Genomic DNA, 26,600 nt, shown 5'->3' on the forward strand with positions numbered 1-26,600 from the left:
ACCATGAATTTCCCATAACCAATATTGTCATCACCTAAACATCAAGATGAACTAGATATCTTAATAAAAAGTAGAAAAAAATAATGTATATGTTTATTAGTTAAAAAATATCAGGTTGGGAGGAACGATGCAAAAGAATGTAAACAAATTTGAAGAAGAGAAGATAGAATATGAAAACAAAAAATAAATAAAAAAATCCTAACATAGGAAAAAGAAAAAAATGTTTCATTTGAAACAACGTGTCCAAAACCTCAATAAGAAATACAGTGTTCAATGCCAATATTTGATAAACACAACATTATTAGTCCAAAAATCTTATAGTTTTGGGATATGAAAAATCCTTTCATCAATATCATTCACTAATATATTATGCATTATTATTAATAAATGATAATTTAATGGACAATTATTACATAAGTTCAAACATACATGTTCTATAATAGAAAGAACTTGATATATATAATTAGCTTCACACTAAGTTACTTCAAGTTCGAGCATCACACTAAGCTATACAAATAAATTACTTAAAGATCATTCAAAGTCTTTTATCAAATTGTTGGCGTTTTCAAACTACTAATTACTTGAATCTCAATCTTTAAGAGCTTGTGTACCTATTTGTATATGATATACTCAAAACATAACTCAAATATTTTGTGTTAGTTATTATCAACAAATCAGTTAATAATCATTTAAAAATAAATGTTATCAACTTAACTTTCTCTTATCATATTTTATCTCATTATAAAATCATTTTAAAGATGTTTAATTTTCAATAAAAAAATATAATTTTAGAATGTTATTACTAAGTTCATAAGATATTTTTTAATTATATTAAATTGATTTGATACATTAATTATATTCGTACTACTAATAATGTGTTAATTCAAAGTTAAAGCTTTCATAATAAATTAATAACACGAAACTAACAACTATTAAGTAAGGAGTATTTAATAAATAATTGTTAAAATATAAATATTAATATAATACATATTTTTATCTATTATTTTCTTGATTTAACATTTTCCAATAAACTATTAGGACGTCTGTATTTTATAACTTAATTATTTTGATTTTTATAAATTACTACCTTAATTTTTGTATAACTTTCTATTTATTTTAATTTTTTTACATACTTTTACTGATTTATTACTGCTGATCAGGCGCCATGAAAAAATAGTTTTAAAAAATAAAATAATATCATTTAAAAAAATTGTAATAAAACTATATTTTTATTTTATTTTCTGTGACATATCAGTTGTTTCATATTCAATATATCAGTAAAACATATGAAATTTAAAAGTTATCAGAGTAAAGTACACCAAAAAGTTTAATAATAAAATTTATGAAATGGTAAAATATGTCATTAAAAATGATCCTCATTGCTGTGAGAAGTTTTGTACTCATATTAAATAAATTTTTCATCAATTATTTAATGAGCATTAAAATATAAATGTTTTTAATTATTAGCTTCTCAATCAATGTCATGATTAGCATTTTCCAAAAATGTCTTAAATATAAATGGATTATTTATTTTTTATCGAATGTTGTAAGTATTATAGTAAAGATGCATGACTGTAACATTGTAAAAAATAAATAAAGTCGCTGAAAATAAAAATAGAGCAGAAAATGAAAAATGCAAATCGAACAGTCTAAAATTTTACCGAGTTGTGTGTTCATATGTACCGACAGCGAAACTTGTCGTGATCTGATAAACAAATCCAACACAACCTCATCTAATCTAAATCCCGAAACTACATTGCAGTTTCACATATTTTGTTCGTCAGTCTCTCTCTCTTTCTTTGTGTCTGTGACATCACTGACGCCATTCTGAACTCTGAAACTCAACCTTATTGTATCTTCTCTCGCGTCTTAACTGTTTCAGGGCATCAAAGTTTCTCTGTTAGCCAATATGGTAACTGCAAATGAGAGGGTCGTCGCTGTGATCATGGTTGGAGGACCCACTAAAGGTATTCCGTTCCATTCCCTTTCATTCTTTCACAGCACAATTTTGATTCACTCAATGCCACTTCACCATTTCACTATTCACTAATTTTAATTTCTCCTGTTAGTCTCTTAAGTTGAGACCACGCACATTGGTTTATCATGTTATGTTAAATGTGTGTTTGCCCGAGCTATTACAAATTGATTTTGTAGTTAAGTGATTTATGTTGGATGTTTTCGCTATAAAAGCAAGTCAGCAGTTCAGTTAAAAGTTTTGAGCAACCCCTTTGGGAAGTTGTTTCAACTTTCTGAACCTTGAATCAATTCCTTAATTTGAAACTAAACTTGTGAAGATTTACTTAAAATCATGATAACTGGTATTTTAATGTGATTTTGGAGAATGATTCATTTATCTGTCCTTGATTATGATTCCATAGCTTTTGTTATGTTTGCATGTACAGGTACTAGATTCCGGCCATTGTCATTCAACGTGCCCAAGCCACTGTTTCCATTAGCAGGACAACCAATGGTTCATCATCCAATTTCTGCTTGTAAAAGGGTATACACCATTGTGAATATTTTAAACTAATAATAATTATAAATGATGTTGTATCTTGTATTTATGTATAATCTTCCAAGTACCTAACTGTTATTTGTGTCCCAGATTCCTAATTTGGCTCAGATTTATCTGCTTGGTTTCTATGAGGAACGTGAATTTGCCTTATATGTATCTTCTATTTCAAATGAGCTTAAAGTCCCTGTTAGGTTTGTTCTCTTTTCTTTCTATTCATCTCTTGTAACCTTTAATTTTTTTTAAGACAAGATTGGTCTTTTATGTCATTTGTGCTGTAATATTAGATACTTGAAGGAAGACAGACCACATGGTTCGGCTGGTGGCCTTTATCACTTTAGAGATCTGATCATGGAAGACGATCCGGTTCTTATCTTATCTATGACTTTGCCCATGCTAGATTATATTTTACATGTGTCTGTGTTCAGAAAGTTTGTCTATTTGACTTATTGTAATGTTTTATGCACTAGTGCTTGTGTTATACGTTTTGATAGTGTTGGTCATGTTGTATGGCAGTCACATATCTTCTTGCTGAACTGTGATGTATGCTGCAGTTTTCCACTGCCCGAAATGCTGGGTAATTTCTGTTCTGAAATATACTATTTTCTTCTACTTGCAACTGTTTGATGCTTTAGTTTCTTTGCAGAATAGTGACTTTTAGCTTCCTTGATATAGCTTAACTGTTATGTGGCTGTGGCAACAATTAATTGTTCCTTTTTCGTTCACCTATGCCTACAGATGCTCACAAACGATATGGTGGGATGGGAACAATACTAGTTGTGAAGGTTGGAGAATACACATACACACACACTGTATTTTTATCATTATTTTTTGTTGATTAGCATCCAATATTTTTTATTTCTTCCTCCTTTTGAAGGTTTCTGCAGAGTCAGCGAGCGAGTTTGGAGAGTTAGTTGCTGATCCAACAACTAATGAACTACTGCATTATACAGAGAAACCCGAAACTTTTGTATGTTCATCATGTTCTTATGCCTTGAATTGCTGAACTAAAATTTGAAAGTTTTCTTCTCCTCGCTTTTGTTTACTTTCTTACACTGCCAGCTTACTTGAATGCAGGTAAGTGATCGTATAAACTGTGGTGTGTACATATTTACACCAGATATCTTTACAGCAATCGAGGGTGTTTCTACACAGCGGAAAGACAGAGGTCAGTGAAATATCTTAGGCTGAACCACATGGATTATTTATAAAAAAAACTTCACCTTTGATTTCAAAATGTAAAATTCTTCATTTTATTTTATTGTTCTGGCCATACAGAATTGGAGATAGTGTAGTTTGTCCTCCTGTATATTAACTCATTTTACTTGCAGCTAACTTAAGACGTGTTTCCAGCTTTGAAGCAATGCAGCCAGATCCTAGGTTTGTACTTGTGAAAATTCAAAAGATTTAACATCAGCTAGAAAAATTCATGCAATGAGCTGAAACTTATATTGTGGTCAAGGATCCCTGCAGTTTGCTTATTTAATTATCTACATTATCAAACAGATATCGTTCTTTTCTTATTTGCTTATTTTATAATGTGTATGCATACTCTTTACTTTTACATATAATTAAATTGTAGCATTTATTGAAGCTGAGAAATAGTTGTTGAATCGCTGATTAAAGTCGGTTGACTTGGTTATGCTTGTCATTTATCACAGAACAAGGCATTTAAGGACACGCTTACTTTCACCTTTGACTCCCAATATAGGCAAAGTTAAAAGTGAAAATTAAATCTAATGAAATATTTCCAGTAGAATCCTACCTATATGAACAAATCAAGTATGAGAGGGAACTTTGAATGTTATAACTTCTAACCTAGTTCATCATATGGTTTATTGCATTGAACTTATTTCTTGAAATTTAGTACTTGCTTGCATATTTAGTGGGAAATGGTGGTTCTGATGTGAAGTTATAATATGCTTTATTGTTAATCAGTCACAATAGTATTGTGCCTTTTGGGTCAAATTTACTTGCAATGCAGAGGGTTTAAAACCCACCAGAAGCAACTTGTTACCCAGGGCAGTAATGCCCTAGTGAGGATTAGTCCCATACCTTGTGCTCTTCTTACCAAAAATGTTGTAAAAAATAATTAAAATGGGGGTTTAATAATTCTTGTTTGCATACCTAGGATACATGTTGCTTTTCCTGCATGTGAAGTTCTTGTTTCAAAGCCGTAGTTATATTGTGTGCAGCTTACAAGGTTTACTGTAACATCTGATTCTGAAGAGTTCTTCTGCAGGACTCTTCCAGCAAATTATGTCAGACTGGATCAAGATATCCTTTCACCTCTTGCGGGGAAGAAACAGTTGTATATTTATGAAACCAATGACTTTTGGGAACAAATCAAAACTCCAGGGTAAACCCAAGTATTATGTTACACATATTTATTTATTGCTGATAAAAAAAAAAATTAAAAATGTTACACATATTCATCATTTCCTCCATGGCTATTATCATATGTGTTGACTTAATTCTTGCAGAATGTCCATAAGATGTTCTGGCTTGTATCTTGCCCAATTTCGTTACACATCCCCCCATCTGTTAGCAAATGGAGATGGTATTAAGAAAGCTAGCATCACTGGTGATGTCTATATTCACCCATCAGCAAAAGTGCATCCATCTGCTAAGGTGAAGATTCACTTGTTTTTCCTTGATAATTAATCAACCAGAGGCTTTCACGATCTTCTCAGTTTCTCTGTTTCAGTCATGAAAGAAATGATGGTTTTTAAATTTTTAACAGTTTAAGGATATAATTATTCCTTCTCATGCATGATAGACTTAATTTGCCTATCGGTAAGTTTTCAAATTGCATATCTTTGGCCTCTTGATCTGAGTCATGATCACACACTTTTATTGAATGAGCATAATGTAGCCCCCACCCAAATGGAAAAAGAAAAAGAGAAGAACATCTAAATGACATGAAGAAACAAACTGATATGAAATATAACTTCTGGAAATTTTATTGAACAGATTGGTCCAAGTGTATCAATATCTGCAAATGCTCGTATTGGAGCCGGTGCAAGGCTAAAATGTTGTATCATCCTTGATGACGTAGAGATTAAGGCAGGTGTACAGTTAATTGGTTTGAGTTGTAAGTGTTTTTAGAGCTCAATATTTTCATATTTCACCTTACAGGAAAATGCTGTTGTTAGTCATGCAATTGTTGGATGGAAATCCTCTATTGGACGATGGACACGTGTCCAGGCAAGTTAGAAATTTCCTGCTACGCATCTATGGCTCTCAAAATTGCTAAGAAACACTTATAATGATGTGTTCTATCTAGTTAACTAGAAAGAAGATATTCACTGTATTTCAAGCATTTTATGCATCTCAAGTCTGATCATATGAATTTTTTAGTATCAGTGATCATATAGCATTATGCATAGTCCTAACACCCTTGGAGACTTAAATTTCAAAATAGTCAAAAACACATATCCTTGGTTGAATTTGTTGTCATTGCCAGCAAAGATATATTTACACTATTTGCATTATCAGCATGCGATTATGATATGAATTTAACCATTACAGTTATTACTACTTTGACATCAGAAGATAAAAATCTTGAGTTTGGAGGAGTTTATTCATCCCATTTATTATTCATATAGGGTTGTTGTCACTGCCGTTTTACATTTGTTTTGGGTGTCATATTCCATGTTGAAAACTTGGAAATTATCCTTAATCCATCCACTTTTATCAATCGCATTAGGAATTTCCAGTTCAATTTTATTGTCATTTTAGAAAACTAGTCATTAGTTATACCTTTGACCAGCTTTACACTTGATTTCAACAAGTGAAAAAGATTGGTATAATGAATAATACTGAATAAAGGGTTGCTTAGTTCAATACAATTATTTTGACAAAATTTAGCAGCCTGTTGTTTTTCAATCAAAATTAAATTTTGTCTGTTGCCAGTGCTGACCTTAAATGACAACTTCAACTTCTTTTGCATGTAAATAGAACTCTAATTTTGAGACAATAACACCAAAAGCTCCTAAAAAATTACACACGAGTTTTTTCTATTCCTTTTTGTTTATATTTCTCTTTTAATCACTTTCTTAATTATTGTACAACAACCTTGAGGAAGTAAATTTATAGGTCCTGAACTGGAATAGATTTTCCCTTTGGCAGTCTCTTACCTTTTTATCCATGTTGAGAGTGATGTCACCAACTAAAGGATTTATCAATAATGTTATCTTTGTGCTTACATTTTCATTTTCTATCTTTACACTCAATTTGCTTTTTCTTGGGATAAATACGTTGCTAAATTGGATATGATAAATCAGGCTAGTGGAGATTACAATGCAAAGCTTGGGGTAACTATACTTGGTACCTCTCTTAAATTTGTCTACATTTTGTCTCTTATTTTTTTTTAGGCTCTATCTTTTGTTAATTTATTGCTATGCAAAGGTTAAGTTAAATTACCAACTGTGCAATTCTTGTTCCCTTACTTTGACCAGGTGAATCTGTAACCGTTGAGGATGAGGTGGTGGTTTTTAATAGCATTGTTCTGCCACATAAGACCCTAAATGTGGGTGTTCAAGATGAGATTCTTTTATAGAACTTCTATGTCTCCCATTGTTGGCTTTTTATTTTCCTTAAGATTGTATTTGCAGTAACTTGTGTTTAATTTAATATCTAGTTTCGAAACAGATCAAAACTGTGGATTTCATCCATTTTGTCAGAAATTTGTCTGCTTTCCGAACAATATATTCATTGTTGTATACACACACATTGATGTTGCTATTTTAATAAACAAATGAAACTATATCAAGTATCAACTGAGGTATATATTCTATTCTGCAAAAAGGTCATATGATAAGCGTGAGAAAATTCCAATATTAATTATTCAAATCTATATTACTTTTAAGTTTATTTAAATAGATTTCTGAAAAATTCAAATCAAAATTTTTGGATGTTAACTCCAATTCATTTAATTGGATTTGGATTCGATATAGATTCAATAAACTTTTTGGATTTTGAAAATCCAAAATCAATGTGCGTTTAGGTCATTTCAAGTTATGAAATGTTAGCTCGAGCCATAACCAACTAAGGTAGTACCAGGTCAAGCTCATGCAAGGTTAGGCAAAGTTAGTCCAGGGTAGAGTCAAGTTGACCTGAGTCCAAATTGAGTTGAGTCAACCCGAGTCCAAGTCGAGTGGAGTCGACCTAAACCTAAGTCAAGTCAATCTGGCTCAAGCCCAAGTCAAGTCGCCTTGGCACGAGCCCAAATCAAGTTGAGTCGAAGCAAGTCCAAATTCAGCCTAGTTGGGACAAGTCCATGTTCATCCAAGTCAAGGTCAACCCACGTTTAATGAAGTTAGGCTAGGTTTAAGTCGATCCTAATCCAATCAAGACCAGATCGATCCTAGCTCGATAAAGACCAAATTAACCCTAACTCAATTAAGACCATATTAAGTTAGACCCAATTCAAGGAAAGTTAGCTCAGACCTAAGTCAAGCTGAGTCATAGGCCCAGGTCAAGACAAGTCGAGTCGGACCTAGATCGAGTCGACTCATCTTGGGCTTAGGTCGAGTCTAAGTCATGCTCAATCGGTGTTAAGAAAAATTATCTTCGTCCCAGGTCGAATCAGGCCCAAGTTCAGCCGAGTCAACTTAGGTTCAAGTCGAGTTAGCTTAGGCCCAAGTTAAGTCGAGTAAGCCTGAGTCCAGGTCAAGCCAAGTAGGAATTGGCCCAAGTCGAGCTGAGTCAACTCGTGCATAGTTCAAGCCATGTCAACTTAGATCGAGCCTAGTCGAGTTGGCCTGGTCCAGGTCTAGTCGTGTCTGCCCAAGCTCAAGTTTAGTCTAGTCGACCCGGGATAGAGTGGAGACGAACCAACCCGATCCTAGGTTGATTTGAGTTAGTCCGGGTTGAGGTTAAGCTGAGTTAGTTAGGTTGAGGTCAAGTGTCTTCGTCTTGAGCCCACCTCAAGTCGAGTCAACCCAGGTCAAGTCGAGTTGACCCAGACTCGTATCGAGTTCAGTTGGTCAGACCCAGGTCAAGCCAAGTTTTTCGGCCTTATGTCAAACTAAGTTGGCCTAGGCCTATATTAAATCGAGTAGGCCTAGGCCTATGTCGCACCGAGTCAACCTGAACCAAGGTTGAGTTGAGACAGTCGTAGCCCAAGTTGAGCAGATTCATCCAGACCCAAGTCGAGTTAAATACGCTCGGGCCCAAGTCAAATGGTGTTAGCTCGAGCCTAGGTCGAGTTGAGTCAGCTTGGCCTACGTCAAGTTGAGTCGCCCTAGGCCAAAGTTGAGTCGAGTCAACCCCTGAGCCCAAGTTGAACTAATTCGACACAGATCCAAGTCGAGCTAAGTTAGTCAAGGCCCATGTTGAGTCGAATCAGCCCAGTCCCAAGTTGAGCTAAGTGAGCTCAAAGCCAGCTCAAGCCATGTTGGAACGAGACTGCATTCTGCAAAGTTGGACAAGGCCTATCTCGAGTCAAGTTTGGTGTGATCGAGCCTATGTGGGACGAAGATAATTCAAGTTAAGTCTTCGCAAGTCGAGTTGGGCACATGTTCGCCCACATTGTGTAGAGGCCAAGTCAAATTGACTTGGGTCGATCTCACTGCAGGTGGACTCAAGTGGACCTGGGCCTAAGTCGATCCGAGTTGAGGCAAGTTGACGTTCAATCGAGTTGGGCTAGGCCTTGGTTTGGCCGAGTCCATTTGAATTGGGGCTGAGTTGAGCTAAGCTCGACTGGGTCCAAGTTAGGTCATGACAATTCGAGTTGTGCTTGTGTTGGGTTGAGACATTGGGTCCACACTGGATTGAGGTCATGTCAAGTTGAGTCAATTGGGGCCTACATCTAGCCGAGTTGATATGGCCCCACGTTTAGTTTAGTTGTGTTGGGCTCAAGTCAGGCCAAGTCTGATTGGGATTAGGTTAGGTTGTGCCCAAATTGAACCAATACAACACTTTGCAGTCCTCACTTCGTCTGATAAGTTAAATCCCTAACAGACAATAAGTGCACATAATCTTTAAGCTTATATTGTACCTAATAAAAATATTCTTAAAGCTTATTTCGATGTTCTAGGGAATGTCTTTGTCTTCTGTCTAACTAGATGATCTATAAAACACACGTCAACATTGTGATCACTTGGGATATCAACTAAAGTTGTTATGTTTAAACAACCATCCTAATAAAAGTTTATGTTAACTCAGACCAACTATATCTACCTTTACTGTCTTTACTTTTACTTCATTTTGAGTAAAATGTTCACTAACCTAGTGTTGATAAATATTGTCAGCTATCGGGATGTTGCTTGAAGAGGAGATTGAAATTTAATGTTGCACGAACAACATTTAATGCACCTTTATGTACATTTTCGCCAACCAACAATTAGAAAGGGATTTGCAACAACTTCTTCTTCCAAACCCTATATAAAGTTTTCCATACCCTATATAAAGTTATCCATTGAAGAAGAATATTAAGAAGAAAGGATTATGATGTGCCAAAATGCTACTAAAATCTTTCTATGCTCTTAAAATCTTTGTAGGAAACATTGTTGTGTTCATTTAGCAAACCATAAGAAAGTTCATATCATTGTGTATGTTATAAGACGCTAGTCCTCTCTAGTGAGTAAAGCTTTGTGATCACATCTTTATACAAACCTTTTCCTGGTAGTTAGGAGTGGTTGTGTGTCAAACAATGCTTAGTGTTACCTAGGAGAGGTTGTTGTTGAAACAATACTTTGTCTTATCTAGGAGTAGTTCCTATCCAAAAAATACTCATTGGATTAGGTAGGAATGGTTGAAGTCCAAATAATACTCGATTTTTAGCTAGGAGTAGTTGCATTCCAAATAGTACTCAAGAGTTTTAGCTAAGAAGGGTTGTGTTCTAAATAATACCTGATTTTCAACTTGCATTAGTGGTATGCAGCATAGTGACACTAAATCAGTTAATAGATAATTGGACGTAGTTTGAGTTATCAGACGAACTAGTAAAAAAATCATAAAGTAAATCATTATCTTCCCTTATATTTGTTCGTTACATATTATCGTATTTCACTAATAAAAGAATGAGATATTTGCAAACCAAACTTTAGAAAATATTTTTTATAGATTGTGAGTTACGCTAAGATTATTGCTTTTTATCAAAAGATACATTGCAAAAAAAATTAAAAGTCTTAAAACACAACTCAAGCTCCTTCTTGTGCTTTGGTATTTTTTCACAGTTCATATCGGAACTCGATCTCTAAAGGGTTGAGACCCTAATAATTACCAAAGGAAAGATCCAACAACAATGAATCAAGCAACACCTCAGAATAAGTGTCTCTAACATGGCCTCCAACCTTTCTTGGTGAAGACTTTTCATACCGGAGAGATAGTACGGAAGTGTATGGTAAGTCCACACATTATAGTTGTGGCAAATCATGCAAGGAGATATCGAGATCACCTCCTTAAAAGATTGATGTGTACGTTTGTGCTTTGTTTAAAAGTGAAAATAGAAAGGTGTGGCAGATCATCACATAAGGAAATATAATATTGGCATATCATCACGTGTGGAGATATTGAGATCCCCTTCCTAGAAGTAAGTAAGTTGGGGGCAAGAAAAGTTTAACGCAATGCAGTTGAACAACAAGGCGAGGTACACTCTAATTTGTGTTTTTGTCTCAAAATGAATATAAAAATGTCTGGAGGTTAAAAATTGCTAAGAAGATTTGGGATTCCTTATGTATCAACTATAAGGGTAGTTTATTTTCTTCCATCGTAAAAATTAGGGTTGGGTTTGGGTTATTGCAACTGGTTAGGTGTATATTGGTTCAACGTATTCAGTTTAAGCTGATGCATAGCATTTGGCTTGAGCTGCTACTTCTACTTGAGTTTCAGTTTGGTCTGAAAATAGGAAACCAAAGTAAAAATGAGTGAATATAATTTAACCAATACCAGAAAAGAAAAAGAGAGAAAAGTGAAAGAAAATAGTAATTTACGTTTGGATATTTTAATTTGAGTAAATGTGTAACAAAAGTGCAAATATTAAATTTAATAATTGAAATTAGAAACTGATACTTTATGGAAGGGTATTCACTTTATATGTTATTATTGACTAAAATTTCTAACAAATAAAATAAATGTTATAAACAGTCTACAAGTATTGTTAATTGATCTTAAACAACATGCCACGCAACAGCAAGGAAATCAACACGCAAAGCTACATGCTAACAAATGGAAAACATGCACTCTTTTATGGACATTTCTTTTTGAGAATAAAATTAATAACTTTGAACATGTATTTGATACACGGAAAGCATGGATTCTTCTATAGATTCCATTTTGAGAAAACTACAATAATTTGACTAACTTTCGTCATTTAATACATGGAGAACATGATTCTTTAAATGACCATTCCACTTTGAGAAAGCTACAATCTTTTACTACCTTCGGACATGTCAATTATAATGTTTTCGTTGGCTTTTTCTCAGCAACTTCAGAGTACCAAGATTTCCATGCATCCATGTAGTGAGAGAATAAGTCTCTCAAAGCTGCATTATAAGAAACACAAACATCAAATAAAAAAATCAAAAATAAAATTGCTATGACGGTACATTGAAATGGAAAGTAAAATCAACCAATTGTTGTAACCCACTTCGATAATACTACAAAAAATCAAAGAGATTTATACTTTTACATCAAAACTTTAACTTATTTTAATTGAATTGTCTCCTGCAACATTTGGACTAACTTCAACCACAAGATCATGTAAAAATCTCAACCTCAACCGGAACATCATCAAATTTGATCTTGGCTTGATGAATATGTTAAACTTTACCACGAACAAAGCATCTCACTTTAGACTTGGTCAAGTCATATCCAACAACACTTGTGAAAAAAGGCACAATCAAGAACTCAACAATCACATTTTCAACTCAGTCCAAACTAAAACATATTTGGTTCAATCTCACTTAAGATATTTTTAACTTGATCAATGTTAAAATATCTTCAACTCTGTCACTATTAATGTATATTTATTTGTCTCATTTATGGCATCTTCGACTCAATTCTTAAAACTAGTTTATGGTTTGATAGAAATTTAAATTATAATTTAAAATCAAACCTGTTTTTAAAAAAATAATCATATTTGATCTTAAAATCAATCATTAATTGATATGCATTGGATAAGGATATGGATTAATTTTTTTATCCATGTGCACATCTATTTAATGATACCAAACATCTGCAAACTAAACATTAATATTGTCTTAGTTTGACAACTATACCAGCAATGGACGTTCCATACAACATTAAAAAAAGGTAAATCATTAGGAATGATCATAAAGTTGATAGAAAATGTTAGTGGTGAGATGTTAGAATCTTATTACAAGTTATAGGACTTGCTAAATTAAGAGTACGAGATTTTAATGTATAGTTTACAAGGTCTGGGACTCTTCAACTACAACTACCTTTTGTAGTGTAATTTGTAGGCTTTATCAAATTAATTGTTAGAAAGAAATGAACTAGACCTAATCAGTTGCATGCTAATTTCTCTTCCTTATAAAATACTAATTAGGTATCTATCATACAAGGCGAGAAACATAAAATACTAATTATGCTATTCCTAAGAATTTACCATCAAAACTATGAAGAAAACTAGAGATAATAAAAAAACAAGACTGGCCTTTCTTTATTGATACCTCAATACAAGGCAAACCCTGCATAACAAACCTAATAAATAACCTAATTGTGCCATTATGTAAAATTTAGGAAATTAAAATAAAACTAAATATTTAAAAGATAATATCTTATTTCCATCCTCCACATATCTGATTTAATCGTTGGGCACCCAGCTCAATCTATCAATGCCCCTCCAAAATTCACTGTAACTAACTCATCCTGCCCAATCTATCAAGGCCCTCCAAAATAATATTCACGTAACCAACTGTGCAAAAAATCTCTCCTACCATCTCATCATTCTTCGCACTCTATTTAAATTTGCACAAGCTTTGGGCCTCCTATTCTAAATTTCCAATAATTTGGGTTCATAAAACAATTGGTTAATGACAGCACTATTCAGGGCTATATCAGGATCTCAATGGTGGGCCATCGAAGAACCATAGTAATCAAACTCCTATCATCACACAGCACCAGCCCTGCTCTTCACATTCAGTCTATTGGAACTCAGCAACCCACCAACTTGCAAGTTGAGCACATACCCGTGCATACACATGATGCTGACCCTCTAACAAAAAATTATAAATAGGGTTGCCTATAAGGTAAACATGTGCAAGCTAAAACAAATATTCAATGTTTCCTTTCTTTTCCACAAAAAGGCTTATAATTAACACAGCTAATAAATGAACTTGTTAAATATAAATCATTCTAAATTTCCACCTACCAACTTGAATTTTAACATCGAAAGAACAGATACTATTTTAGTTTCCATTTCAGAAGGTTAAGCATGGTTGGGGTGCAATTATGATTTGTAATTTTGCAATATGCAAGTAAATTTACATGACATTCGAAGAAACACAAAAACATGATTTCAGAAGAAATTAAACAATGTAGTCAAATTGTAATCTTTGTTCCACATTAGCTAATAAATTGCAGCTTTACACTTAGTAAGTCACATTCGCAGTTATAATTCAAACAAAACACATAACTGAGTCTACGATTTTTTTGCCCTAACAAATGGAGGATAAATTATTTACATCTAGTACAACTGTTCTCATGCAGAAAAAAAAATATATTACCAAACAAAAATCCATATCTATTAAGCAGGGGAGGAATTACCTAGATACCTTGGTTTTGATACTGAGGACGATGAACCTGTGCGAGGCTGTCCCAGTCATGCACCTGATTCCCACTATTACTTTCAGAGGTTCCGACTTTGGGCACATAAGCTGGAGCGAAAGGACCAAACTGATAGCCCTTTGAAGTCTGTTTTGCATCTTTTTCTAAGTAGCTTTTCTCCGGCTGTGTGTAACTAACATTTTCTCGTTGACTTTGCATTTTACAGGTCTGGCCATCCAAGAGCAAATCAGTCTTGCTCCTTTTAAAACTTGCGTTTGTGATGTCAGTTCCAAACTTTCTTTTCCCTAGCTCGTTGACACTTGAATTGTGAGCAAAGTCGACTGATTCACTCCATGCTTTTCCTCTCCAACCCAACCATCTAAATGCTGGTTTTCTTGTATTTGTTGTATGGGTCTGCATCCATAGCAAACTCATCTTAAGCTTACGGTAATTCATTTGAATACAAAAAGTAGCAGAGCCAAATTTAAACGGTGAAAATAAACAATGAAGCACTCCTTCTCTAAGATTCTAAGTGGAAATTTAAAGTGAACGAAGAAGAATATCACCTTCTCGATTAGGTTCATGGAGGATAACACATTTGCAATATCATATAGGCGTCTGACTTTTGCTGAAAGGCCAATATCATACAAGTAAAAACTAAAAAAGTTAAATTGTTCCTTTGTCAATCAATAATGAATATAAGGGTGTAAATGGAGGAGTTTACATCTTATGACAGACAATTATGCAAGTGTTTGAGGAATACATAATCAAATCGAGATACAAATAATGAGTCATCAAGCTATTTTTTTTTTTTTAAGACTGAAATATTACTTTAAATATATCATACAGATAATATATAGTTTTCAATGTAACTTAAATTAAAAATAAATAGAACAACTTAAGCAAAAAATTATAATTTTCATTTTAAACACTCCAGAATCCTTTTATTTGAACCTATCCAGTTTCAAAATCTTTTTCTTCTAAAATCAAAGAAATATACTTATATACCATATCTTAATTGAATTGTAATGATCAATAAATTTAGTTTTATCCTATCTATCTGTATCCATCTATAGATTATTTAGACATACATAGATATGTACACAAGCACATAAATTACTAGTAACAAATTTTTCTATAGAAATATTTTAATTGGAAAGTCATAAAATAAAACTATTGGTTATATCTGAGTTTATGAAATCCTTAGTCTAGAATAATGGAAACAAAACAATTAAATAACTCTATGGATTACTTGCATTGAATGAGTGAGTGGCTAATAAAGTACTGAAATAACCAAATAAGATAAGTTTACAAGTGTTCTTTCAATTCCTTTTCATTTAAAAATTTAAACTCACATAACTTTTTAATATTTTTCCTGAAAATAGGAAAAAAATTATATAAATTGTTAAATCGTATCGAATATATTAACTTAAGAGATTCATTCATTTTATGATACAATTAAATTGTATCAATTATTAATCTAAGATTCTTATAACTGTAGAAAAGTTATAAGATTAACTTATGATTTGTCCATGAACAGTCTTTAAGACATTTTAACTTAAGAGATTCATTCATATTATAATACAATTGAATTGTATAAATTATTAATCTAAGATTCTTATAACTGTAGAAAAGTTATAAGATTAACTTATGTTTTGTCCATGAACAGTCTTTAAGATATTTTAATAAATTTTTCAAATAACTTCTGAAAATGACTTCCTATCCATATAAAAGAAAAATACTAGCACCATTCCCTAACACGCAGATCTAAACACGCTCTTCACTGTTAACTAAAACTTCTTAAACATCACTAAATTTGGTCTCACTTTTTTTTAACAAGTCTCTCACATGTTTTGTAGTTCGAATAAAATTTAACCAATAATAGAATGTATTAGAAAGTATGTATTGATAGCCCTCCTATGTATTAAAATCGTTTATACAATAATACCTGTATTATAAGCACTTTGTTCTGAGTGCTTAATTAAGCTATTTACCTAGGCATACTAGAGTTTAGTATCACTTACTCCTCATTATTGATGTATTAGCATTTCCAAGCAACAACTTTGCAGCTTCGTCAAGGGAGATCATTTCAATCTGAAAAGTATGTTGTTAGAAAATGTCAACATATATTAACACGTTAGCAATTTGAATAACCGAGAAACATTCGATAAATAGGCAACACTCACACTAGAGCAGATAAAAAGCTTGACAAAATTCTGAGTAAGCAATGCCAGAGACTTTTCCCTTCTGTTTTCTGCATTTGTAAATACCACAACCGCCTTTAGGTTTCATATTTCAAAGAAAATAAATACTAATAACATACTCTCTAAATTGCTTAACCAAACCACACCCGTTTAAAGTCTTCAGATTATCCTAAAGATTGAAGCTGTATTACAAATGGTAAAGCATCCTTGCCAACAACAAATAAAATAGCGCCAAAATAACCTAGTCTCTAATTTAGTGATGATTTGCGTTTAATTTGAGAAAATGTTGGCAAAATTAATTTGAATGAAACTATTTTGGTTAAAATTAATATCAAAGTAGTATGATTTATGCTTGGATATTTTTATTCAAAAAGCTGGTAATAAAATTCAATGTAATTTTTTTTATCAAACACAAAAACTACTTCAAGTTGATTCAACTCAGAAATAATTTTAAACTCAATTAAATCTTTAATGTGAAACTAAACATGTAAACATGTACCTAAAATCACATTAACTGATTAATGTGATTCTCAAGAAATCAACATGAAACCAAACACGCACGATTCGACCGTGGAATCCATTTCTGTTCATAAAAATGAGGCAGTGCATTAAAAACTTTTGGCAATTCTTCTTATTTGCAAGAAAAAAACCTTATTAATAATCAACAATAATGTTAAGAAATCTCTTCAGCTCCCAGGTCACACGTCACGAAATAATCACCTATCCTCTGTTCAATACCTATTCGTTATTTTTCTTCTAAAAACACAATTTGAGTATTTCTACGCCGACGGTACATATGGTGGGATTACTAAGTGAACAGGGTGAACAGGGTGCAGTTCCTTATTAAACCTTGGAGCATCCACTTCTAGAGAGAACATGCCACAGACTTCTTCTTTTTCACAACAACATTCATTCACAATGGCAAACGAAAATTTATAACATATGACATATTTATTGAACTGAAATGTAAAAATCAACCCAGCCAATGATTTTTAAATCAGCAAACCGTTCCAAAGCAAAACAAAAAAAAATTGAAAATACCATTCTTAGAAGATAGGGCAAGAGCGGCGGAATCAGTAATTTCTTTGTCATTCTGACTTTCAGTATTGACATTGGGAGAAGTTTCCTCCTCATCCTCATCATCAGACACCTAAACCAACAACAACAATTTGTTCAACACTAAAATAATCATTAACCGACAAAACTACGAAATAAAACTGTAAAACGAAAGCACTAAACGCAATTATCTCACTTTCGCGCTGTCATTGGAGTCATCAAAAGACCCAGGGTTCTCTTTCAAACCATCTTCCTACAAAAATCTAAAATAAACATCAAATCTTAAACACCAACAGTCTAACACAGCGACTTAATTTTGGAAGAAGAAAAACCTTAAGTTCTTGCAAAGCCTCGGGAATTGCAGAAAAGCCTTTCCAGGTATACTGATTCTTAGCTTTTCTGGCCAGCACCTGAAATGTAAAAATAAAAAATTTAAAAAAAAAAAAGAGAAAACATAAAGCAAGTAGAAAAGGTTGTGGGCGATCGAATACAAACCCCGACGCTCTCCAGGACGTTGACGATGTCGTAGATCCGGCGTCTTTCAACTCCTAATCGCGAGGCAGCGTCATCGAGACCAATCAAGCGAACGCCTTCTCTGTTGTAGAGGCGCAGAAAACTGCAAGATCAAGAAGCGAGTGAGGACTAAACGATGAAATTGAATTGGATAAAAGCGATGAGAGAGAGAGGGAGAGAGAGAGGGACTTGGTGCACAATAAGCCGAGTGATTTCTGCTTGCGGCTATAGGTGTGGTGGGTTGAGGAGGAAGACATGGAAGTGCAGGGGGCATCGACCAGAGTGGATGGGTTAGGGTAGACTGTGGAGAGAGAAGCGGTGATGTTGGGACGGCGGGATGATGGTGTTTAAAAAGCGGGAATCCGCCAGGCTACCCCACATCCTCTCTTTCTTCCTTATATATATGTGTGTACAGCAAAGTAGAGGCTGTTGTATTTAAGTAAGTTTTAAATTTTAAATTTATGTTTCTTTTTGAATGATTAGGTTTATTTACAACACAACACACCTCTCTCAACAACCATGTCTAGGGGTCGAATCTCAACAAAGAATCAGATATTTTTTCAACATATTTAAATTTAAATTATAATGTTAATTTTCAAAAATTATATCATTTTCAAAAATAACTACGTAAATAACGTATAATTCTATATTTTATAATATTAATATATATATATATATATATAAATAATTCATCTTGTTTTTATCAGACATTTTGTCTTGCATGTATTTATGTTTATATTTATATTTATACTTATAATTGTTATGACATATAAATTTAAATTATATATTATTTATTCAAATACTAAAGTTAAACAACTATTTAAATATTTTTAAGATATTAGTTATAATTTTAAGTTATTATATAATTTTTAATGATTATGCATTTATGAAATACTACAACACTTAATAAGTTTAAATTACTTTCAAAACTAGACAGTTTGTTTCATAATGAATTAGTTAAACATGATTATTTATTCTCAATCTTTTTCAAAACCAACTCGTAGAATGATTGTCATCATTGTATTATATAGTGGTCACACTCGTATTCTCTAATTTGTTTGTTACACTATGGTTCAATAGCAGCTTAATTATGATATTTAATTCACAAGCAAACAATGTGTATTTAATGAAATTAATAATAGACTTGAGATGCAATCACGTCAATTTTGGGACCTTGCATTTGGTTTGCCCTTCAAAATGTTATATCCAAATTATAAACTAATAAAAAAAACTAGGTAGGGAACGCTTAAGTAATGTACATGTAAATTGATGTTAACTATCAATCCACTATTTGTTTGAGATATGTGGGGGGTTCTTATGCAATGAGCAAAATCATGCAATAGTATGATCGATTAGGGATATCACAAGTAATTATTAATGAGCCTTACATTGAAAATAAACATTGTTATAACTATAAATGATGGACTATAATTGATGACTTAAAATCTGCATTTACTCATTAATATATGATGCAAAATATTTATGTTTTCCGTGTAACCAAGTAGTTGGTGATGTATGTTTGAGTTTGAAATTTTCGTTTCCTAATGGATTAATGAGTTAGGGGTCCATAAATCCATACACATCATGTTTTCTTTCATTAATACACATTCCAAACATATAACTACAAGTATAATCATTTAAGTTTAATCAATGAATTAATTATAAAAATCAAAATTAAATTTACGAGACTTACATCATCCATAATTGAATGATTGATATGTTAAGCTCTTGATTGCATGTCACACCCTCTAACACATCTGACATATGTATATATAATGGTATGTCACGGTCCCTAGAAAAAATAATAGTGTCCCACGAAATCTTAATTGGATTTGTACATATGGCCATAGCAACTTCTAACAGTATGGCCATAGGATTATCGGTAGATACAAGCTACTTCTTTCTTTGAGGACTCTATTTCCAACAATGTTACTACAAAATAAACAACAATTTCCACTATTTTGTATTGTAATTTTTCATCCAAAGACTTCTTATATAATGAAAAAGTATTGATATCATAACCAGTACAACAAAGAACATCAAACTTGCGTCTATTTTTCAACCATATTAATGATTAAGAGGGTGTTGAATCTTTCAAGACCTTAGCTTTAAACTAAGGCATGAAAGTCCTATTGTGCTCCATCATCACCATTTCTTTGGTTGTCTTGGATTATTCTCCTTCGTAATCACTTTGTGAGCAGATAAGTAAGGTTTAACCTCGTTTATGTTATTTAGTATATACAACAGTGCTTCCAACATTTCTGAACAAGATTTGGTTACCATGCACACCTTATCAACACTTACTTATAAAACACTTATTGTGTCGTGGTTTGGGTGGAAGTCCTATAAGATTCGCTTTCAACGTGTACTTTAAACAAAACTCAATACTTTCTTCTATTATATACCCTTCAATCATGGAAGCTTTTGGATGATATTTATTTTTAACATACCCTTTCAAAAAAATTATATAACACTCAATAGGATACATCCATCTTAAGTAGACTAGTCCACACAACCTGATTTATCTTACTAGATGAACATGTAAATGCACCATGATGTCAAAAAAGAATGAAGGAAAAAATATCTTCAATTGACATAAGATAACAATAATATCATCTTGAAGTTCATCTAGCGTTAGAGGGTCAATAACTTTATTACAAGTTGAAAAGAAGAATGAACACAAACGAATTATTGTATGTCTAACATTTTTTGGTAAGATTCCAAAAATAGTCACGGGAAGCAATTATTGCATTAATATGTGACAATCATGAGACTTTAGGCCAACTAGCTTCAAATCGTACATAGATACTAGACTCTTAATATTTAACGAATATCCTTGTGATACCTTCACACCTTTTTTATTGGTAAAAACTTTTTTTTGTTTGAACATAATGTAACATGTTAGGGCCAAAATGCACGTTTATTTATCTTCATTGGTTTCAACTCCTCTCGTATCTTCATCTCAATCAAATCCAAAATGCATTTACATTGTTCTTCATCTTTCAATTAATGTTAAGAAATGTACCACATAACCTTCATAGGGTCCATCATTTGTCATCTCATGGCTACTATTTTCATCTCTGTCTTTCAACTTGTAATGTGATAACCCATACTTCGAAAATCTTTTCAACCATTTAATTATTTTTTCTATATAATATGCAATCATTAGGACATGAATATATATTTTTATACTTCATACTCATTGGTATCTTTTTGGCCTCATAATTACAATTAGGTATTTTCTTTTGGAAGTCCATTAATTGTCTTCAAATTCGTCAACCTTAACATTGTTGACTACCGTGTGAACTTAGTGGATTCAGGATACAAAGGAGTTTTTACATTACTAGACATATTTTCATATACATGCGCTTATGCAAAAGACTTTGCTTGAATGTGAAGACGAAGATCCAAATAACCAAGAAGCCAAGAAGTCGAAAGCCAAGAATTCGAAAACCAATAAGGACATGTGTAAGGAAATCCAACATTGTGAGAACAAATATTTCTTATATGTCACAAAATTTCACATTGGTTTTTCATGTTACACAAAATGAAAGTGATCCTTAACTAGAATCAAATATGCACTCAAATGGAAACATAAAATGCAATGAACCAAATTTCATGAAATATGTGAAACGTAGATTAAAATACATGTAATAATAAACTATTACATAGTGATTAATCTTTCCAAATTGTCCAACTAGACAATTTAAGATTCAATACATGATTATTAGTATGCCTCCTTTTGTTTTTATATAAGAGAAATCATAGTAATTGTTCAAATTAAAGGTGGTATGTAATTTTTATATTGAATCTAAAATGGGAAACAAAAGTTCACTCAATGCAACAATAATGTAATTTCAATGTCAAATAAAACAAACTAAATTTATGCATTCAACAAATCAATCTACAATTAATTATATTATATACAATCTTTTACGTATTTTTCAAAATTTTGATAGCATAACTAAAATATAAGCTTCCAAAAAACATGTTTTCAACACTACACCATTTTCTATCTATAGTAACATTTTCATAGTTACATTTATTTAAAATGTTACAATATATCAATTTTAACTACTATAGAAATTTCACTATAAATTAAATAAACATATATTTTAATTACTATAGTAACAATTTCTATATAAATATCACTATAAACAAAATAAACAATAACATTTTATAAATAAATATTATAATTAGTAAATTTAAATTAGTATCATCTTTTAAATTTTTTAAATTAATAAATTTTTTAAATATTATACATAACCGTAAATTCATAAAAATTATTCTCATAGTTCCAACTCACTCTCTCACCCTCGTTTTCCTTTCTCAATTTCAATCTTGTTTTTTCTAAATCCATCTCTGACTCTCGTTGTTTCGCTCTCATTCCTTACTCTCTCAATCTCAATCTATCATGTTCCTCTTCCTCACTCTCACTGTGTTGTTCCTCTTCCTCACGTTTCATTCTCTTCTCCGTGCTTCGTCTCCGTCTTGCTCACTCGCTCGGTCAAACGGCTACTGCTATGTGCGTGTGTGACTGTCATTATCATTGTTACTGCTACTGCTACGTGTGTCTCACTATCTCGTTCTCTCGCTCAAACGGAGGTAAGATTTTATCACTCTTTCATACGTTTTCTATCTCATGCTTGCGTCTCGCATTTTGTTAGTGACAATTTTTCAAACGCAAGTATCTCATGCTTCAATTTGTTCTTGTTTTCATTTTCACTTTGTTTTAATTTTTCACATTTGAACCCTTAGATTAGTGTATTTTTGAATTGGCATGTGTTGAATTGTATAATACTTGTTATTTTGAAAATAAATGGAGAGTGTGTCTGGGTTTCCACTTTGGGTTTTTTTTCAATTGCAAATAATGGTTCTTTAATTCCATTGTGACAATTTTTCCATGTACAGGCTTGTGGGTGATAGGGGTGAATTGTTTTTTATATACTATCAATTTTTCCTTGTCATAAAAAAATGTATGTTTATAAGTTTTTTATGTACATTTATATTGGGTTGGAAAGAGAAGACTACTACTGGGCAGATTCTCCATGCACCAGATCATTTTGGACTGCACAAAATATACGCAAAGGAAACTATCAAAATACCATTAATGAAATAAAAATTAGGGTTTAGGTAAAATGTGTACCCAACCCAGCAGTGCACTCTAAATTCTTCTGTGGTCACTGTGAGGCAGCGCCGCAGAGGCACTTTAGTTCCCAAGCATAGTAAGAAAAGCAAAGAACACAATGCGGATGAAGGCACTAATAGATGTTGAACACATCAAATCATATATGAAGATGGATGTTTATTTTAAGTATGCATATCATAATCACATTTTGAAGATCAAAGTTTATTGTAAATTCAAAAGGGTTATGCAATCTTTATTCTTTGTTTAAGTTTCCAAACTTTTGCGCGTTGCCTCACAGTGACCACAAAAAATGAAGGGTGCATTGTTGGGTTGGGTGCACATTTTACCTAAACCCTAATTTTCATTTCATTAAGGGTATTTTGATATTTCCTTTGCGTATATTGGGTGCAGTCCAAAATAATCTGATGTAGGGAGAATTTGCCCTACTACTATTTAAAACATGTTGGGAAGGGCTTGCTGCCTCTAGCTTGTTTGGGACTTTATGGCTCTATACTGGAAATTCATCACTAGGGTGGGGGAAACTAAAGCGAAGGCTGAAGAGCACAAAAAAGCATTGAAGGATTTCATTGGCAAGGAAATGATCATTGGAATTACAGTGAATGACTGCCAATGTCATTCCCATGATACATGAACTGATTGTGAAACTGTAGTTGTAGTACATGCTAGGAATCTTATGTATGCTACATGGTAAATAAAAGTGACAATTTATTGACAAGGCATGTCTAAATTCACTTTCAAACATTAAAAATCCATTAAAATACTATTAGCGTTTGTGTTGAGAGATTTTTATTACTAGTTTGCTTATAGAATAAAAGCATCCAAACATAAATTATTAAATTCGATATGTTACAATCCAATCCTAAGTAATATGTATAATTTTCTAATCAAACAATTTATTAAAAAAAAATTAATAACATTTTTATAATATTATTTTTTATAAAAAAATATCACTAAAAGATTTAGTAACATTTTTTAAATGTCACTTTTTTATTAAAAAAATGCTATTACAGATTTTTAGTAACATTTCTATAATGTTACTCTCTTTTTAAATAATATTACTAAAACGATTTAATATCATTTTTAAAATGTTACTCCTTTATTAAAAGAAATTACTAAAATGTTACTTCTTTATTAAAAAAGTTATTAAAAGTTTTTAATAACATTTTCTAATGTTGTTTTTTTATTAAAAAATATTACTAAAAAATTTAGTAACATTTTTAAAATGTCACTTCTTTATTAAAAAATTACTAGAAATAATTAGTAATATTTTTATACTATTACTTTTAAAAAAAATTACTAAAAAGATTAGTAACATTTTTTAAAATGTCACCTCTATATTAAAAAAATTATGTAAAATTTGTAGTAACATTTTTATAGTGTTACTTTTTATTAAAAAAACATGTAATGATTTAGTAACATTTTTAAAATATTGTTTTTTTATTAAATAAATATTATTAAAAATATTTAGTTACATTTTTATAATTGTCTCTTTTAATATGTAAAAATGTTACTTAAAAATCTTTAAAAATATTGACTATTAGTTACATTAGATGAAATGCTACTAAATCATATTAGTGACATTTTCTTTGATTTAGTAACATCTTTTAATGTTACTAATTGTTATATATCTAATAGTGCGAGGTCAAACACTCACGGATTCAATACCAATGTGTTCAAAACATTTACTTGTATAATAATCACAATATAGACAAATGTAATTTGAACCCAACAAACAATTGAAAATAATCACACCATGCAAAAATTATTTAAAAGAAAGTAAGAGGAGAAGAAGAACTAACATGTGAAGAGCAATCATAAACAAAACCACAGTGATTAATTAAGAAATAACGAATGATGTCGATGAACTAAACAATATGGTGAGAGGAACAAAATGCAGTAATAATAAACCAATATACGATGACAATTAATATTCAACCATAGTCATAGGTCAAATATAACAATATTTTTTGTCAATCATCATTACTTTATAGTTGTTTAAAGTAACGAAAATATCATAGTCACCATCAATCGACAATAATAATCACGAACTTTCATCATTTCTAATTATTCATGCATTACTTTACGTTATGGATTATATATTTGATTAATTGAAAATAACTTTCATAACTAAAAAAATGTCAAATTACACAAATGTTATTAAGTTAAATGTACTGAAAAATACAAGGCTAAAGAGAAAGATAAGATTCTCATTTAAATATAATTATATAAATATTTAATAAATTTTATTTGTAAACTTAAATAGAATAGTTACACCATATACATATATATCGTTTTTGTTAGCATATGAGTTTTGGTCTAATCTCCCATATTTTTGTATTTTCTTTCTTTTTTCTTTTTTAATAATATTTGTCTCATGTGATGGCAGATGATTGTTGTTATTTGAGGTGTGAGCCTGATTGAGATGTCAAGTTGCATAGTAATATCTAACACAAAACATTTTTATAAAAAAAAGAATTGAATTTTATATATTTATTTCATATCACTATTATCATCTTCTTCATAGTAATTATTAATATAATTTTAGTTTATTATGTCAATTACTACTTTATTGTTGTTGAAGCTTTTGCAATTATTATTATTATTATTGAGATTCAGTTATTAATAATAATAATAATACTTGTATTCTATCATATTATTTTATTCATTCATGTTTACTATTACCAGTTTTTACTATTCTTTACTCACCATGTCACTCTTAACACTCATTGTAATTATGTAAAGAAAGATGTAACTTGTAATATATTATTTTCGTTATTTAATAGTTAATAAAAGAAATTTTGAGCAAATAATAATATCTATAATAGTATATATTTCTATATAAATATATTCCTAAGATAATATAATATTAATAATTTTTATAAATATCAGATGAGTGTACTTATTTATTTATGTATATATATAATTGGATATGATTAAATGCATTAAAACTTAATTAAAACAAAATACTCAATATAAATATAAGTTTTAATATCTAAGTTCAAATAATCCTAAACATCATTATAATCAGAAACAAATACAATAGTCTCATTCATATTTGTTGATAAATTTGTAATATAAAATAGTAACATTTATATAGAAATATATGAATAATTATTAATAATAATAAATTAATAATTTATTATATATACATATATATATTGATGTAAAAATATTTATGAATATTATTAGTATTAATTCACTAATAAATATAAATCGACCCCAATTCATAAAGATGTGTTTATATATATAGTATATATATATACTCATTTATAATTATTAAATTAATAATTTATTTATTAATATACTAATAGTTTATTAATATTATTGTTAGGTCAAAAGGCATTTTAATTAAAAGGATAAAGCTTCATTTTTATAACAAGTAAAAACAAAATCTTAATAATACAATAACAGTTATAAAATGTATTAATAA

General features: G+C 31.2%; 2 protein-coding genes across 7 annotated transcripts; one reads left to right on the top strand and one right to left on the bottom strand.

The window, feature by feature from the left end:
- The first annotated feature begins 1,637 nt into the window (after positions 1-1,637).
- On the top strand, positions 1,638-7,293 carry LOC137820814 (uncharacterized). Of its 4 annotated transcripts, none has more exons than XM_068625074.1 (16): positions 1,638-1,779; positions 1,883-1,967; positions 2,403-2,500; positions 2,606-2,706; positions 2,800-2,878; positions 3,029-3,089; positions 3,251-3,297; positions 3,390-3,482; positions 3,590-3,680; positions 3,844-3,892; positions 4,755-4,871; positions 4,996-5,143; positions 5,486-5,578; positions 5,651-5,719; positions 6,799-6,841; positions 6,973-7,293. In XM_068625074.1, the coding sequence occupies exons 2-16, from the start codon at positions 1,910-1,912 to the stop codon at positions 7,071-7,073; spliced, it is 1,248 nt and encodes a 415-aa protein (XP_068481175.1). In that variant the 5' UTR covers positions 1,638-1,779; positions 1,883-1,909; the 3' UTR covers positions 7,074-7,293. The 4 variants fall into 4 exon arrangements, with proteins under 4 accessions (XP_068481175.1, XP_068481176.1, XP_068481174.1 ...); XM_068625075.2 differs by having other exon boundaries at positions 1,674-1,775; XM_068625073.2 differs by having other exon boundaries at positions 1,696-1,967.
- A 4,410-nt stretch (positions 7,294-11,703) lies between these two features.
- On the bottom strand, positions 11,704-18,468 carry LOC137821278 (E2F transcription factor-like E2FE). Of its 3 annotated transcripts, none has more exons than XM_068625794.2 (10): positions 18,211-18,468; positions 18,004-18,124; positions 17,841-17,918; positions 17,705-17,761; positions 17,494-17,602; positions 16,435-16,502; positions 16,273-16,342; positions 14,815-14,876; positions 14,257-14,662; positions 11,704-12,003 (listed from the first exon to the last, which is right to left on the bottom strand). In XM_068625794.2, exons 1-10 carry the CDS (start codon positions 18,276-18,278, stop codon positions 11,915-11,917), a joined length of 1,128 nt encoding a protein of 375 aa, XP_068481895.1. In that variant the 5' UTR covers positions 18,279-18,468; the 3' UTR covers positions 11,704-11,914. The 3 variants fall into 3 exon arrangements, with proteins under 3 accessions (XP_068481895.1, XP_068481896.1, XP_090151550.1); XM_068625795.2 differs by having other exon boundaries at positions 14,249-14,662; XM_090295424.1 differs by lacking the exons at positions 17,494-17,602; positions 17,705-17,761; positions 17,841-17,918; positions 18,004-18,124; positions 18,211-18,468 and adding an exon at positions 16,952-16,972.
- Between the last annotated feature and the right edge of the window lie 8,132 nt (positions 18,469-26,600).

Source organism: Phaseolus vulgaris, chromosome 9, assembly GCF_051622355.1.
Source record: "Phaseolus vulgaris cultivar YP4 chromosome 9, ASM5162235v1, whole genome shotgun sequence".
In the NCBI taxonomy this organism is placed as follows: Eukaryota; Viridiplantae; Streptophyta; class Magnoliopsida; order Fabales; family Fabaceae; genus Phaseolus; species Phaseolus vulgaris.

Excerpts from the sequence above, each read along its gene's own strand:
- LOC137820814 (XM_068625072.1), top strand. The coding sequence starts at position 2,342 with ATGATTCATTTATCTGTCCTTGATTATGATTCCATAGCTTTTGTTATG. Across the intron at positions 3,681-3,843 it reads TACACAGCGGAAAGACAGAG|CTAACTTAAGACGTGTTTCC; the intron begins GTCAGTGAAATA and ends TTTTACTTGCAG. Across the intron at positions 6,842-6,972 it reads GCTTGGGGTAACTATACTTG|GTGAATCTGTAACCGTTGAG; the intron begins GTACCTCTCTTA and ends TACTTTGACCAG.
- LOC137821278 (XM_068625794.2), bottom strand. The coding sequence starts at position 18,278 with ATGTCTTCCTCCTCAACCCACCACACCTATAGCCGCAAGCAGAAATCA. Across the intron at positions 17,603-17,704 it reads ACTCCAATGACAGCGCGAAA|GTGTCTGATGATGAGGATGA; the intron begins GTGAGATAATTG and ends TTGTTGGTTTAG. Across the intron at positions 12,004-14,256 it reads TCCTCAGTATCAAAACCAAG|CTTTGAGAGACTTATTCTCT; the intron begins GTATCTAGGTAA and ends CTTATAATGCAG.